General features: G+C 39.1%; 1 protein-coding gene across 17 annotated transcripts in view; it reads left to right on the top strand.

The window, feature by feature from the left end:
* LOC104660340 (myomegalin) overlaps positions 1 to 17,300 on the top strand; it is a 223,801-nt gene that overhangs the window by 166,581 nt on the left and 39,920 nt on the right. For all 17 annotated transcript variants that reach the window (XM_030935208.1, XM_030935209.1, XM_030935207.1 and 14 more), the window contains 5 exons: positions 1,470 to 1,586; positions 1,810 to 1,947; positions 3,288 to 3,400; positions 4,818 to 4,945; positions 15,231 to 15,319. In XM_030935208.1, the coding sequence (XP_030791068.1) occupies positions 1,470 to 1,586; positions 1,810 to 1,947; positions 3,288 to 3,400; positions 4,818 to 4,945; positions 15,231 to 15,319 (585 nt within the window). The remainder of the gene's footprint in view (positions 1 to 1,469; positions 1,587 to 1,809; positions 1,948 to 3,287; positions 3,401 to 4,817; positions 4,946 to 15,230; positions 15,320 to 17,300) is intronic.

Below are 17,300 nucleotides of genomic sequence, written 5' to 3'. Positions count from 1 at the left end.
GGACCTGAGGATGAACAGGAGGCAGCCCTGGGAAAGATATTTCAGGCAAAGGGAGTAGTAGTTGTAAAGGCTGAGTCAAGAGAAAGTCTGGTGTTCCTAGAAGAGAAAAAGTCTAGTGTGCCTACAGAGTCATGAGTGAGGAGTAAAATGGCAGATATTAAAGTAGGAAAAGTAGGCAGGAGTCAGATCACTAGGTTTCTTAAAAGGATTAAATATATACAAAGCATTTATTAGAGAGCCAGGGGGCATAGTGTTAGCAGCTATGGTTATTATCATGGTTTTTTTTTTTTTTTTGACGCAGTGTCTCGCTCTGTTGCCAAGCTGGAGTGCAGTGGCACGATCTCAGCTCACTGCAAGCTCCGCCTCCCGGGTTCAAGCGATTCTCCTGCCTCTGTCCTCCTGAGTAGCTGGGGTTACAGGCACACATCACCACGCCCAGCTAATTTTTGTATTTTTAGTAGAGATGGGTTTCACCATGTTGGTCAGGCTGGTCTTGAACTCCTGACCTTGTGATCCATCCACCTCAGCCTCCCAAAGTGCTGGGATTACAGGCGTGAGCCACTGCGCCTGGCCTATTAAATCATGATTTTTAATGAACTTTGTCATAACCAAGTATTTGTCATTTTCTGGTGAGAACACTGAAAGTTTAGGGCATGTAGTGCCAGCTTTTGGCAACATTTCTTCCTAGGTGGTGGCATGTTCTTCCATCAGGAGGCATGAAATGTTTGGTGATCTCTCGTGATGTTGGCAGCTGTTGCTGTATCATGCCTTATCCATTCATTCATTAAGGGTTGCAAAATGGAGATATCCTCATGCTGTCATTTTTTCATCTGTTGGGTGAAATACATAAAAACTTCATCTCTTGGCCGGGCGCGGTGGCTCAAGCCTGTAATCCCAGCACTTTGGGAGGCCGAGGCGGGCAGATCACAAGGTCAGGAGATCGAGACCATCCTGGCTAACACGCTGAAACCCCGTCTCTACTAAAAATACAAAAAATTAGCTGGGTGAGGTGGCGGGCGCCTGTAGTCCCAGCTACTCGGGAGGCTGAGGCAGGAGAATGGCGTGAACCCGGGAGGCGGAGCTTGCAGTGAGCTGAGATCCGGCCACTGCACTCCAGCCTGGGCGACAGAGCAAGACTTCGTCTCAAAAAAAAAAAAAAAAACTTCATCTCTTCTTGCTTCTGCTAATGGTGACCATTCTTTTTCAGTATCATAATAAGCTTGTTAAACAAATTTGATGTGTTTTATAGTGCTAGCTAAAGTGGAAGACGTCATTAAGAACAGCTATGACATCTTCCTATAAAACATCCTTTGGTGCCATACTGCATGGATTATTGATTTGATGCTGTAGAGCCCTATTCATGTTCTCATTTTCTTTTGCATTACTGGCTGATAGTGATATGATATGCAAAAGCATTTGCCTCGGTGTTAAAATGTAAACATGGCAGATACTGTTTCCTCTTTCCACAGATGGAGCTTTCTGCTCTACAGTCCGTGATGGCTGTGCAAGAAGAAGAGCTGCAGGTGCAGGCTGCTGATATGGAGTCTCTGACCAGGAACATACAGATTAAAGAAGATCTCATAAAGGTCTTTCAAAACTTTTTAAAGACCATTGGAAATGTTCACAACTCAGAATAGCTGTAGGGCATCTTCAGACAATATTTGCACACACTGAATCCCTTGGCCAGTGATTATCAATATCCCACTTGAAAGTATAGCAGACTATTTCAAGAACATTTGTTCCCCTGCTCCTCTGCTGAATAACCCTTTTATTGCTGTTTTCACATCCACACTTATTTTTTGACTTTAGGACCTGCAAATGCAACTGGTTGATCCTGAAGACATACCAGCTATGGAACGCCTGACCCAAGAAGTCTTACTTCTTCGGGAAAAAGTTGCTTCAGTAGAATCCCAGGGTCAAGAAATTTCAGGAAACCGAAGACAACAGGTAAGTTATTGGAATGTAAACCTTATTTATTTATTTACTTTTTTTTTTTTTTTTTCAGTAGAGACGGAGTTTCACCATGCTGGTCAGACTGGTCTTAAACTCCTGACCACGAGTGATCTGTCCTCCTCGGCTCCTCAAAGTGCTGGAATTACATACAGGCATGAGTCACCACATGAGACAGGGTCTCACTGTGTCACCCAGGCTCGAGTGCAGTGGTACAATCACTGCTCACTGCAGCCTCAAACTCTGGGCCTCAAGGAATCTTCCTGCCTCAGCCTCCTGAGTAGCTGGAGCTGCAGGTGCACGCCACCACGCCCAGCTCAAACCTTATTTTTCTACTGTGAGATAAACCATGGTAAAGCTGTCAATCTCAGCTATTTGTGGAGGGTTAGTTGATGGTATTTCATAGACAAACTATGCTCTAAAGTTTCCTACTTTGGTCGGTAGCAGCTGTAGATGCCCCTTTCTGACATTTGTAGTTCTGAAAAAAGCAGCAGTTCTTTTGGACACATACCAGTAGTTATCCCTCACACTCATACATAAGTCACCTCCCTCTCAACTGAATCTTTCTCTTTTATCTGCGTTTAACCATGTTCAAGTCTCTCCCAGTTAAAAAAAAAAAAGAGAGAGAGAGAGAAACCCCTGTCTTTTCCCCAAATTTCTTTGTAGCTACAGCCTCGTTTAACCTTTCTTCAATGCCAGACTTTTCCAGAAGACTTAATTGCCTGTACTCCCTGTCTCCATTATCATCTCTCTCACTAACTACTCACCCCACTCCATTCTGGCTTTTAACTCTACCTTAAACAACTCTGTTGGTTATACATTTTCATAGCTCATTATCTTTATAGCACTTATTACACGCACAGTGACACAGATCTATGATTAATGAATGTCTTTTTCCTCCACTAGATAGTAAGCTTTCCCCTAGAACCTAGAACAAAGTCTGTCCCATAGAAGGTGCTCAGTAAATATTTATTGAATGAATGAAGAATATTAGTGAGTCCTGTTATATATATTTCCCTCTTGCCTGTCCTGTTCCCCTCTTACTCCTTTCTCTTAGCTGCTTTCCTGTGCTTCTAGCTTCTCTCTCCTTTTTCTTCTTCTTGCTCCCATGTTTGAATTCCACCTTACAGGGTTTTAAAGATAAAAAAAAAAAAAAAAAAAGATAATATGACATTGATTTGAAAACTGTAAAATGGTATCAAAAGCTTAAGTACTAAGATAGTGGGCTTTTTAAGTCCTAGTACATGCTAATGCATTTTCTTGTTTCTCAGGATTAACTGTGGCTTCATGTCTCACTGTGCCATTTGCGTATTGCTTCTTCTCTCTTCTTTTCTCAGTTGCTGCTGATGCTAGAAGGACTAGTAGATGAACGGAGTCGGCTCAATGAGGCCTTACAAGCAGAGAGACAGCTCTATAGCAGTCTGGTGAAGTTCCATGCCCATCCAGAGAGGTAAGAGAGTGGCTGTTTTTTCTTTTATTCTTTATTGAAATTTTTATTTCTTTTACTATTGTATTCTTTTTATGCCTTTTATTCTTCATTAAGTGCAGATGCTTATGATACTGAAGAGGGGAGAAAAAACAAGGACAATTACTGGGGCTACCCACTTTGTCATTTGTTTTATGGATTGCTCTGAGCCTCAGTGTCAAAATCTTAAGTCGGGAATAGTGCCTGTTTCGCACAGCTATTGCAGAGTTTAAATAAGAAGACAGCTTTGGTGTCTAAAATAATGCCTTGCATAGAGTAAGCACTCAATGTATGTTCATTTCTTTTCTGTGATCCATGTCCTGTTAAAGGCTGTTCTATTATAAATGTAAGGCTATACCTTGTCTCTACTACAAATACAAAAATTAGCTGGGTGAGGTAGCGCGTGCATGTAGTCCCAGCTACTCGGGAGGCTGAGGCAGGAGAATGACTTGAACCTGGGAGGCAGAGGTTGCAGTGAGCCAAGATCCTGCCACTGCACTCCATCCTGGTGACAGAGTGAGACTCCGTCTCAAAAAAAAAAAAAAGTAAGGCTATAATGGGCACTGATATTCATTTAATGTCATCGAAGAAAATATATTAATTGGGATGGCTAAATTATCCTGGAACCACCGATAACTATCATGATGAATATATTTTCTTCTACCTCTTGATTTTTGGTCACATATATGATACCTCTCTGGATCATTTTATATTCTCTTCATTTTTTTCCTCATTTTGCCTTCCCTACTAGCCCCTTTTACTCTTTTTCAATTTTTATTGTTATTATTATTTTTACTATTCAGTTTCTTGTAATTTATTGTTGGGCTTTAAAAATGTATTCTTTCTACAGGGAAAATGAAGGCAGAGGAAAGGTCTGATAGGACCAGTCGATTGTGTTACTTTTTAAAGAACCTCTGGAGCTTTAGTGTTTCCTAAACAGATTCCTTTTCAGCACGCCATCCCACCGGCCAAGTTTGGTAACAAATGAGAAAATAAGTATCTCCAGTAGTGGTTCTACTTGGCTCAGTCTTGCTCCAGTTTATATTTAGTTTGTCCTGGGTTTTAGTTTTTCAGAAACAAAAGCTTTTAGTCAAATAATGAAATTTCTCTTTTTTGGGCTATGGGGGTGTGAGATAAGTCTTAGGGGCTATAATTTTATGTGAAATTGGCCCAGAATCTAGTATAAGGGGCAAGCTTTTAAAAAGGGAGCAGTCTTTACTAATCTATCAGCAGTGAACACAAATGCCACACAGAGACTACATTCATTTATTGTGTCCTGGAGAACAATTACTTTACAAAGTCGCGTGGCTCAAAGTGGCACTGGTGGTTCTTTGGAAGCAAATGTGGACTCACTACAGTTGATGGCTAATCCATTTTCCTTCCATGTGGCATGTTTAATCAGCTCTGAGAGAGACCGAACTCTGCAGGTGGAACTGGAAGGGGCTCAGGTGTTACGCAGTCGGCTAGAAGAAGTTCTTGGAAGAAGCTTGGAGCGCTTAAACAGGCTGGAGACCCTGGCCGCCATTGGAGGTGGGGAACTGGAAAGTGTGCGAATTCATCACAAGCATGCCTACTGAGCACTGGCGGGTCAGACTGCAGCCCAGGATGGAAAACCTTGTTTGCACTAACCAGAAAGATCCTTATCTGATTTTGGCAGAATTAAACGGTGACTTACTAATGATAGAACTGGTACAAGTAGCATCAACTACAAAGTGAAACTCACTTTAGCCTACATGGATCTCACTGTACATACATATCAATCCCCAAATTGAATGGTGGAGGTTGCAAAGTGTATTTGCACATTTTAAATCATTCTGCTTTAGTTTTTCCACTTTTATTCATTCTTATCCCTAGCCCCTTCTCATTCCCTCATCCCTTCTGTGGGCCAATAAAGTTTATTCTTCCCCTACTTTCACAATCCATTTCATATGTTCCATATCATATCATAAATGCATGTGTGTGTATTATTTTTGCCATTCAGTCAACTCCTCTTTGAGTGAGAGCATTTTTTAAATCAAAAGAGTACAAGTTTTAAGATGAGAGAGTGGGAAAGAGATTGAGAGTCTATAAGAATGACTTCGTAAAAGTGATATAATCCTTATCAGAAGGTAATCAAAACCAGGAGAGTAGTCTTGTAATAGTAGACTGCAAGTATTGGGAAGGCCAAGTTAAAGAACAGAGGCAAAAACTATGAAAGTGATCACAGTAAACTTTTATCTCCAATACTGTCTCAGAGTTGACTGTTGTACACGAGTGTAATTAGATTAGGTACAGATTAAATTCTATTTAAAATTTGTTCTTTATTGATTCCTTTAGGTTTCTTTAAACCAAGGTCATGCTGTTTAGTCAGAACATGACTTCTAGAGTGGTCTTCCAGTGTCAGAATGATCTCTGTTTACAAAGATAATTTCAAATGTAGCATCCCTTTTACATTCAGTGTTTCACCAAATAACTCATTATAGCCAAAGGAGGGTATTGCATCTTCCATTTGTGGCACTAAATAGGGTCCTATGTTTTTCACTATTTAGTATGTATACATTTCTCCATATAAAAATTAGTAATAGGCTTCAGGCTTTGAAGTGCTTGAATATTTTAGAAAGAAATGTTACAGATGTATGTTTATAGTTTTAATCATTGTCAATGCTTTCTTATGGCAACATGACAGGTATAAGGAGAGGGAGGGGCACTGGAGATTGTATTTCTGATGTCTTGATAATCATGAGTGTGAAAAGTAACCAAGATTGCTTTGCAGCTTTGTGGGTTCAACATCATGAATTTGTTTTTATTTCCTTTGGTTGTAGGTTTCCTAGGTTAGAAGCTGAGGTTTCAGTTCCTTTAAATATGAAATTTGGGAACAGTGATTGAGGCTTTCTAGCACAATAAATGCGACTAGATACCCTTTCTAAACTAAGTGGGGCACAATTGTTTTTCCTTCCATTTTTTTTTTTTACGTGACACTTTATTTCTTTCACATGTTGACATGGCTTGTATTACATTGTAAATTTCATCTGTTTCTGTAACTTTAGCTGTGTCTATAAGAGGTAGAGCATCAGTCAAACTAGAGTGGACAGGGAGAAAATGTTCTACTGGGGAAGCACTCTGGAATCTTCTGATTAGGTAATTTGCAAAAGGTTGATAGCCATAAGCCTTACTCTTAATGGGTCTGCCATTTCAGTTTCAATGGCTTTCGAGGAAAAAGGAGTCATTTAAGGAAGGAGATAGGAAGTGTAGGCAGATCCATCCACTTTTCTTAGTCTCCTAATTTTAAGAGACCTTTTCTTGCACAAAATGTTTTGTAACTTTCCAGAAGTAAAGAGGAAGGTAATGGAGCTTCGTAGAAATGTCAACCTATCGAAGACTAGTTTGTCGTATAATTACAACAAGGCATTTAGGGAACCTCTTTCCTTAATTTTACTAATAGAACAAGAAAGCCTTCTGAGTCTGCTAGTAAGATTCAGCTCTGGGTGATGCATGGTTTCTAATGGCTCATAGTGATTACAGTTTATGTTAATAATCATTCCTACTTCTCTCAACCTCCAGCAAGAGTAAATTGAGAGCAGGATAAATTAGAAGTCTGATCTTAATGTCATAAATATGACTAAAATATGGTACTAACTTTTTCTGGTCTAGATAGCTGGAATGAGGCTTGCAAACAGTGTTACCTGGAGAGAGCTTGCTGGTCTAACAACTTTGTGTGATAATTTGGCATCTGATTAGAGGGCATGAGTCTGATAAATTTTATAATCCACACATAGATCATGCTGTGGTTGGACATATCATTTAATAATATTTAGCATGATATAATATTCCAATTTCTCTTCAGGAGCACAGACTCTCATACTGGATTATTCTACCTTTTACAGTCATTTTTCAACATGACAGTAATTTTAGATAAAGCATTGTGTGCATATAGAATCTTATGCTTGAGTAAAAATAATCTTCAAATAAAAATAGTGAAGTAAATTTTTCCTTAGGCCATGCTTAATTGGAAGCATAGAACTTAAATTGAGAAAAAAAATCCATGTGATAGATTTTGTTTTTCTCACGTTTCCTTTTTGAATAATAGCAAATAATGCAGAGTAATGGTTGTAAGAGTTAAGGGTAGATGAAGTCTGTAGGTTTTAGAAGTATAGAGTTGAAAAGAACCTCCAAGAGGACTTATTTAATGAGTGAACTAAATGTCCTTAGACAGATATTGTCCCTAAACTCTTTGCTATTGAAAGTTTATAGTATTGAAAATTTGATGACTATTAGCACCTAGTATAAATCAACATTCATCTGCTGTTCTCTTTTTAGATAGCCAAGTTATAACTTTTTCGAAAAGACATTATTGGACTATGTTAGTAGGTCCGCCTTCTCCTTTGATCATGTGCACTCTTACCTGTCACCCAACCTTCTCCACACCCTCTTCTCTTCATTCACTTGTGGACAGCAGTAATAGTTTCAGTACCTTTGCTTCTTAGAGGAAATACATTTTTCCTTATTTATATTTTTAAAAGATGTTTCTATGACATTATATATAGCAAGAGATCTATTAAGGATCCAGAAAATCTTAATCTGTATAGCATATGTGTTCCTAACCATAATAATTAGTTTCCTTGAGGGTTCTTGAGTATATTCTGTTTACACAGTTTATAATAAGTAAATTCTGTGGCAGATATACATAAAAAACTATCACTTTTATGCTCATTCATCCTCCGAATTCAGTGTCTGGGTCATGAGATGTTTGGCTCACAGCTTCAAAAACTGTTCAAGAAAACTGATTTCAGTTCTCTCTATGTTGATCTTCCAGTTGGATCTGGAGTCTACTGATTGTGGAAAGGAGGAGCAGATCACATTATATTGAAAATTGTCCTTTTCACTGAGAAATAAAGGTTGACTGAGCTACCTAAAGTCACTTTCCTTTGGACTGTAAGTCTTAGAGAGAACAATAATACCTTTGCTTTTCTTGAGGTAGTATTAGCAAATTCTAGTTCCCATTGATAGGATAGACTTGTTTTCCCATTTCAGGGTCTTTTTTATAAAACAATCACAAAATCTTGACATTTGGCATCCCTGAAAAGCTCAAGTGGCCTTTTCAAATAGGGCCTCATGGAGTATTACTGACTTTACAGTCAGTATCCTGCAAAGAAAGGTGACAAACTTCCTGTGAAGTTAGGAAGAAATATTAGTAACTCACACACTTGAAGTCCATTTTCCATTTTACCTTGTAGAAATTGTACTAGAGAGAGAACAAATGAAATCAGTTTTCTTTTCCAAGTATATCCTGTGAGATACCTAAGAAAATACAGAGTATTTTCTCTCAGTTCTCTCAGGGTTAAAGCTCAGTGAGCTTTTCTTTTCTCTTTGGTAGTGTGGAACCATTTGTACCATAGGAAAAATAGCTGGAAATATGGAACCTGAGTATGGCAATACAGTAATAAACAGAAGAAATGAGTCACTAGGATAATATATTGGAGTGATTTCTGTAGGGTAATGATTTCGGTTATAATGTGTTTTAGAATGTGGATTTAAGCCACCTTCTCACCCTCTGTACCAGTAGCTTTGTTAAAACATTTTATTATGATCAAATAACAAGCCTGTTGCTTTTGAGTAATCTAAGTGTTAACAGAAGGTAAGTCTTCAACTTCTCCCTGTTCTCACCTGGGCCAAGATGAATTCTCTAAATAAAAAATAGCATCGTAATTTGCCTCCAACAAAGAATGGGAAATGGAAGGAAACACAAAACTGTGGTCCTGACAGTACTAATTCTACCAGGTTTCAAATAAGAATAATTAAACTTTAAAGGGACATACTGATTCTTTTTGTGTTACTCTCCCTTTTTGTTGTTTAAAGTCAAATTCCAGAAGTAAAAAATCTTTATCATACTGTTTTCCTCTTACTAAAACTGGAAGAGTAAAATAGAAAGTTCAGCAATGTCAGAAAACGTTGCATTTAAAATAATATGAAGAATGGTGGTTTTAAGTACATAAACCAAATTGGCTTCCTTGTAGGTTTACTTTTAGTATATAACATGAATATGTAGTGCTTCTTTTTACAATAATCAAAGTCATAGCTCCAAGATACTGACCTCTCTCAATCTATAACCTTTGGAGCCATGTGTTTATACCAGCATGTTTTATAAATTATGAGTTTTTGCCTGTGTCCGTGAAGTCTTACTAGTTTTCACTTAAAATTTTGTGGGTGGTTGAGAAGACTTAAAGTGATTCATAACTTCACGCTTGAACCTGGGAGGCGGAGGTTGCAGTGAGCCGAGATCATGCCATTGCACTCCAGCCTGGGCAACAAGAGTGAAACTCCATCTCAAATAAATAAATAAAGTGGTTCATAACATCAGATGAAGAAGGAGGGGAGTGATATATTAAATGATCAGAAACTTGGCATTACATTATTTCCAGGACCATTTCCCCACCAAAATAAGCTGTATATTTTTCATTTCTTCATGGCACTGTGCTGTTAATTTGTGTTAACATTTGTGCTAAAATGCAGTGTAATTTTTATATATAAGTGTTAGAATTTTAGCTATCTTAGTTGAAACACAAAAAAAATTGTTACTGATCCAATAAAATTATCAAAGGCCAAAAGAAACTATTTGGTTTTATTCTTAAAATATTTATTAAAAAAAAAAAAAAAGAAGTAGAGAAAGCTTGTATCTTTTTTTTTTTTTTCCGTATAGGAGAATCAGTCTATTGATTATTTACTAAATTCCAAGTTAAAGCAAGGCTCATAGAATGAGTCTTTATTTAACTAAAGGAAGGAAGAAGAAACCTGAATTTTTCTCCTCTCGAAGAAGTAAGACTAAAGAAACAGTATTACGCTTTCCCCAGAAATGTGACACAGGCTACTTTACCTTAAAAACCTTGCTTTCCTTGCTGTAAGAGAATAGCTGAAAGCATGACAGAGGTTTGAGGAGCCAGCTGTGGTGGGTAGTGCTGTCTCTAAACATTCCTAGAAAAGCCTGTTTCTCCTGTTCTTTGAAGAAAAAAAGAGACCGTGAGCAGGAAGAATTTCTTGACATTACAGAATTATGGCATCACAGAGTAGGTGCAGTGTTTGTATCTCCTGGTCTGCCCAGGAGTCCTAATTTACATGTGCCTTGGTTAGCCTAAGTATAGAAAACTGGCTGTATTGAATAATTACCCTTTTGGAGAAGTAGAAACTCCAGAATTTTAGTGGGATTTCATACCCCCAAAAGTGTTTTAGATTATGATTTGACCTTTTCAAGTCACTTAAAACAGCTACTTTCTGAAACACATGCGCTGGAAAGCCCTAAGGCTACCTAAGAGATGTTGCAATTTAAAGACAAAGATATGCCATGAAGGGTTTGACTGCAGACAGCAGTTTTCTACTACTTCTGTTCCATGATCAGAATCTGTCTAGATAGAGAATTTTATTTCTTAGCAGAAACTATGGAGGACTATATGGAATCTCAATAGTTTTCTTATGATCCTGACGGGAATGTGTGCAGGCGAAATTGTAGTTTGATAGGAGGCCTCTTTTCCTTGATTCTCTCATACAGCACCATAATATTAAAGTCAGCAGTGGTTGGTTCATGACATGAAAATGTGAGCGTTCTTGTAATGAACGCATGGCAGAGCACCTGGGAGTGAAAGTGAGATGGGGCTGAGAGTATCGGACACAAAGGCCCAGTACCAAAGGAAAGAACACTTGGCACTGCCAACTTATGCATGCTTAAAGTTTTAGTTCTTCAGATCACCTTTTAAAATTAATAAAATATGATCTTAGAACATTGCCATGTTCTAAGCAACTATATGGAAAAACTCTCCTTTTCTGTTGATCCCATATTAATGGCTTAAAGGAAGATAATAATGACTACAGAGTAGAATTTGGGGGAAATGGTCTTGACTCCACCCAGTTTGCACTCGTTACTAAAGAATTAACATGTCATGAGCCAGGTGTGGTGACATGCACCTGTAGTCACAGTTACTTGGAGGCTGAGGTGGGAGGATCCCTTGAGCCCAGCAGTTCAATACTAGCCTGGGCAACATAATGAGACCTCATCTCTAAAGCAAAATAAAACAAAACCAAAAAAGGTCATGAAGTTTCCCCTAAGGCTTACTTATGCATGTTGGAGTTTTAAGACAGTTATTGTTTAATGATGATTGATCCTTTTTGTAAGGCGCCTATTCCAAAGAGTTCAACCTACTTTACTGACAACTCTTCACTTTTTCAATGTCCTGTGAGGCAGAGAGCAAAGGGTGTCATTTCAGGCCTCCTGCTGGGGAAACAAGTATTCAGAAATGAAGAAGTGCAGGTGGAATCCATCAAGATCTTTCAGATAATAACATCAAGTATAAAATTTCCTTCTGCTGATGATATTTAGGTTCTATGGCCTTCAACTTTCTGAGTCTTCAACTTCTAAGCCCATGGACCACTTCAGTTTACTTACAATAACAGTAATAATATTGTTTAAGGATGATATTTATTGAGTACACACTGTGTACCAAGCACTGTTCTAAGCACTTCAAATTCAGCAAACCCTTTAAAGTTCACGACAGTATGGAGCAGATAATGCTCTTAACCCTAATTATTAAATGAAGAAACTTAGTTATGGAAAGGTTATGACTTGCCTAAAGTGACATAACTAATGAAAAAAGCACAATTCCAATCTAGACAGTCTATCTCCATAGTTCATGTTATTAATTATTATACCATACTCAATTTAAAAAGTTCTACAGTAGTATGAATTTTTGCCTCAGTGATAAGAATACCTTATATTTGCATAATGCTTACATTTTCTCCCAAGGATTTTGTGGTCTTATGTTTTAGAGGCTTATTTTTGTGTACTTTGTAGAATTAGATAGCTGATAGAAAATAATTTTCTAAATCTAAATAAGGGACATCTTGGTATCACCTCCATTTTATGTTGTTCAAAGCCTAGAAACTTCCAAGAACCACAAGTTGAGAACTTTTATTGAAGCCTCAAATAAAAGTTTTTGATAAAATTGCCAGTCTAACATGTAAAGCTTAATCTCGAAGAAGCAAGTTAAATGAAGAGATTCTTAGCTTTCAGAGAATCTAAAGGTAGCAGACTATTTTATATTTTATCAAAAAATAAACAGAAGAGTCATCAGTATAAAAGCATAGGTACCTTTAAATTAGAAATTCAAAGTATTCCAAGTTAGTTCTGAAGACAGTGTTTTGTTGTGCTGTAAACGTTTAGAAAAGGGTATCACTCACAAAAGAGAAGTTCTATCATTAATTTAAAAAGTAGAAAATGATAAAAGATGTCTAATGTAAACTTATATATGGGACTTTGTATGAGATAACTTACTCTTTTATTCCCATGTTTTCTATAAATTTTTTAGCTTTACGCCTCAAACATGGGAGAAAAATTTCAGCATTTTAATTCAAATTGTTAAAAGGCTGAGCAACCCTTAAAGTTGCCATAATGGAAGAAGACTGTGAGCTAGCTTAAAGAAGAGAAAGAAGGGAAACAAAACCCTGTGTAGTAGAGTGTTGAGATGAGATGAACATTTGTTTGTCTCCATCTAATTCCTTATGCAGCCAGAACCATAACATCCTGCTCTTAAGTGAAGTAAGATGGAGCATTATCCTAGAATGCAGACATGGCACCAGAAAGGCTGCCAAGATAAGTGGAGGGCAGAAAATGTCAGATAAAAACCATCAAGACCAGTGACAGTCACCCTTTTCAATTCTCGCTTCTGGAACGTGGCAGGAATGGTTCTGGGATGTGGGCCCAGCTTGACTACACAACCCAGCAACAATGGTAGGGGATGAGGATCCTGACCTCATAGAGCTGAGCTTTCTTCAACTACAGGATCCTTCTCCAGCCCCGTGTTCAAAAGAGAAACAATGTGAACAGTCTGTTTTCTGTCACTGAGTGAGACAATTCATTTCCTTTGCTGGAAAAACATAAAAGATTGTGATTGCTACTGTTGTACAGGGAAAGATTTTCTAAAGTAAGCATAACATGATATGGGTGTCCTAGGTAAATTAGTACCCTGGGTTCAGTAAGTTTTTAAAGCAGCAAAAGATTAGGGAATGTGTCCATACACCTCTACTCAGCTAGCATCCTGAGTGAGATGGTTTCTGGGGTTGGTTTGAATGAGTAAGTATTGGAAATTCCTCTTGTACAGTGTCTGCCACAGACCTCTAAAGATGCGGAGTGGTAGAGGTGGTAGGGGCTTCACTGAACAAGACCCTTCTTTGATCCAAAGTTAACACAAAGTTCATGGTGTAGATGAGGAAACCTAAGCTGTTATGACAGCATACTTAACTACCTGTTAGCACTTCCATGAGATCAGCCTGGGCCATTGCAAATATGTAGATGTGAACTGCCCCACTTACCTTACCCGCATTGGGTAGTGAATGCTCATGATTCAAGCAGAGACTTTCATGGCTGGATGTCTGAACTCAACAGAAGGTTCTTTGGTCTTGGAGGAAGAAGCAAAGATAAAGATCTGATTTGTCACCAGAAGAAAAAGTGAGTGGCTTCTAAGAGTCCAGAGTCTTGACTTATTGACACAGCTCTTGTGAGGGCTGGTTGTGTAACCTTGGACTCACCACCTAATCTCTTTGAGGTCCAGGTTAATCAGTGGTCAGAAGTGGAGTTGTAACTGGTTGGTTGCTGAGGCTAGGATGAGAACAAGATTTCAAGATTCTTTAAGTTGTAGAGGTTCTATAAGACACAGTGAGTGTCACAGTAGATTTTCTTTGATAAATTAACCATAACAAATTTCTACACCTCCCAAAAAATCAGTAATGTAAAACATAGCTCTTGATCTTAAAATATATGAACAGTCTTAATTTTAATCAATATAAGGAGGAAGAAACACCCTAGATTTGTGCTGTCCAGGAGGGTAGTCACTAGCCACATGTAGTCATTTAAATATAAGTTAATTTAAATAAAATTTAAAATTCAATGATTTGAAATGAGGGCTCTACTACCCACATTTCAAATGCTCAATAGCCATATATGACTGTGTCCACTGTACTGGGCAACACAGGCACAGAACATTGCTGTCATTGCAGAAAGTCCTCTTGGTCAGCGCTGCCTTAGACCTTTGCCCATACCACAGACTGCAGCTACTTGTACCTTAGAGCAAGGTGTAGATGTTTGGGCCCTAGAGTTGCTGTGTCCATCTTTGGAGAATGAAAGGATGGGTTAAATCGCATGTGGATAAAGCAGTTCAAGAAACCCTTCAGGCAAAGGATGTCTGCATAGAATAAGAGTTTGAGAGAGGTGAAGAGGAAGGGAGGTTAGAGGAAGAAGTTAGGGAATAACTGAATCATTGGGTGTCGTGAATCTTGACTAGACCTGAACCTTACTAGGACACAGGACCCCCAGAGAGAAGTTCCTCAGAGAGATTGTCACCCTATGCATAAATGATCCCAACAATAGATACCTCTGAGAGAATCAGGGCAGATCTAATCTCTAGGCACTCAGTGGTGGGGAAAGGGTTAGGCATGTTGGATTCATGTTATGGAAGAGAAAGTTTTTATGTAGCCAGGCAATGGGGAATAATTCAGGCTTTTTTGACATTTGAGTGTGTTAACCAGTGTATCCGACAGTCGACTCCTTAGAAATGGGTCTGTGCAGGCAAAGTCAGCTTATGTTGTGAGGCTCAGGCTTGAGTATGAGTAAGAAAGTGTCTGTGATACAAAAAGTTCTATTTTTCTTGCCAGCCCTGCTGGCGAGGGAGAATTTCTTCCCCATGTATATGGAGAAAGGAAGAAATGAGAGGCAGCTGGCAAAAAGAGTATAACTTAACCTGCTGTCTGGAAGCCATCTGTGAAGGGAATCACTTTTCTTTTCTGGACTTATTTCCAGGTGCAGCTGCAGGGGATGACACGGAAGATGCAAGCACTGAGTTCACTGACAGTATTGAGGAGGAGGCCACACACCATAGTCACCAGCAAGTAAGTCAGTGTCAGGGTCTGGAGCTTCCAGGGTGGATGGCACACAGCCCTTCTGAGGTCTGATGGTCTCCTGCAGCCCTTGTGGACTTAGAGTGAGAAGATTTTTTTTTTTTTATATAAACCACTTCTCAGTCATCTTCCTGTTCTCCTTGAGCTTCCTGGCTGCCTTTCCAACCCATGTCTTCACTCCATTTTTCTCTCCAATCCACCCTTTGGTTTGTATTGTATCTCTTTCTTCTGCTTCCCGCCCCCTCCTACCCACCTTTGCCTCTATTTATTCTCTGTAGCTATAGCTTCAGAAGAATTTTTACTTGCAAGACAATGGACACATTCCCCTTGGGCTTTTTGTAACTGAAAAGCACCACAGAAGACAGGGAGTCATCAAAGGGCTGCTTGGGGAGGTGGCGGGGTGAAGGACCTGCTTGGGAAGAAACTCCAAGAAGACTGGAATGCTTCCAAAGCAAGGATCTTTCTCAGTGAAATCTCATTATACAGAGAGAACCTTATGCAACCTGACAAACCACTGAGGTCATGGTGACTCAATGATCAGCAGATGGTTCTTCAACAGCAATCCCCTGTCAAGCCTCAGAACTTGAGGCTGAAACATTGTTTCCATCCACCATCAGTGAAGATGTAACTAGCATGTTACAAGAGTGAATAATCTGGACTTCAGAGATTAAGTCACCAATAGTGATCCCACAAGCACTCACTGGAACTCCTATAATGTCTCCACTTTGTCCGTGCCATTTAGCAATCTCATCTCCGAGATGGACTGTGCCTATGATTCTTAAGGAGAAAGTGAATCATTGGTAGGTGTCCCACACAAGCAGCTGGACTTTCCAGTGACAGCTTTCTTGGGGCTTTTAGGAAAACTATACAAGAAATGAGGCTTTCTGGGTCTGCCTGTATGTCTTCTGCATAAGAAAAAGAGGAGACATTGAATCAACCAATAAGAAGAGCCCAAGTGAGCGTCCTCAAATCTTTTGGGATTTGGCACTTGGGGACATGAGTAGTTGTCTGGGATATGTCATGTTCTCAACAGTTTCTTTATAGTAGTTGGATCACCTTCTTGTAGTAGGATCAACCTTCTTGTTGCTGTAGTTGTACCCGACCTTCCCTGCTCCCTTGAGTGCTTGCATGAGCTCCACTTTTTCTTTTACTTGAACAGCTTCTCCTGAGTCCTCCTTACTGATGGTTGTGTCTTTAATTATGTACATCTCTGTCCCTCCAGACAGATCCCTCTGTCCTCACTCTCTGATTTCACTGAGGATCTTGGGTGAGAGAGAGGGACCTGTGGGATGAACAAATGTCTACTCTAAGACAGCTAGATTGGGAGGTTGTCTGGTCACTGATGGTTATAATGACTGTGGGACAGGATTAACTTCAGAATAAATGAACAGGAGACACAGATATGAAGACAGTCAGATTCTGATTGATATGGTCTGAAGTGCTCCTGGTATTGCAAGTCATTTGCTCTAATTCTCAACTGTAGGCAAACTGAGTTGTAAAGTTGCTTCTTCTTCAGCCTTCTTTCCTGTAGCCTAGAATGGAGAATCTGACCAGACCCCATTTTGAGAAGGTCAGCCCACCCTGGAATGAACATTTTACATTAGGGCATTTGTATTTCCCTCACAATACTTGCCACATTACTTGGCATAGGAGACACGCTTAGTGTAATTATGAGTTAAGCCTTTGGATCAGGGCTTGACTCATAATAGACAAAGTATGTTCCTGCTGGTTGGAAGAATCTCTTGGGTAAGCACCATTTTTCTTTCTATCGCCTTTCCTTGAAAATATATCTTCAGCTTTGGGTAGGAGGAATCTTGGGGTATGAAATCATTGCAAATTTACTTCATCTTTCTGGAGTTTGAGGTTGTGACTCTCCTGCTACCAATTAAATAAAGCTTACTTTGCCGTAACTGTTTCGTGTCCAGATTCTCAAAATTTGTTTGCTTGTTTCCAGGGAAGTGGTCCCTTAAGG

Source organism: Rhinopithecus roxellana, chromosome 8 (genome assembly GCF_007565055.1).
Source record: "Rhinopithecus roxellana isolate Shanxi Qingling chromosome 8, ASM756505v1, whole genome shotgun sequence".
NCBI classification, from domain to species: Eukaryota; Metazoa; Chordata; class Mammalia; order Primates; family Cercopithecidae; genus Rhinopithecus; species Rhinopithecus roxellana.
This window is presented reverse-complemented; position numbering and strand designations above follow the sequence as displayed.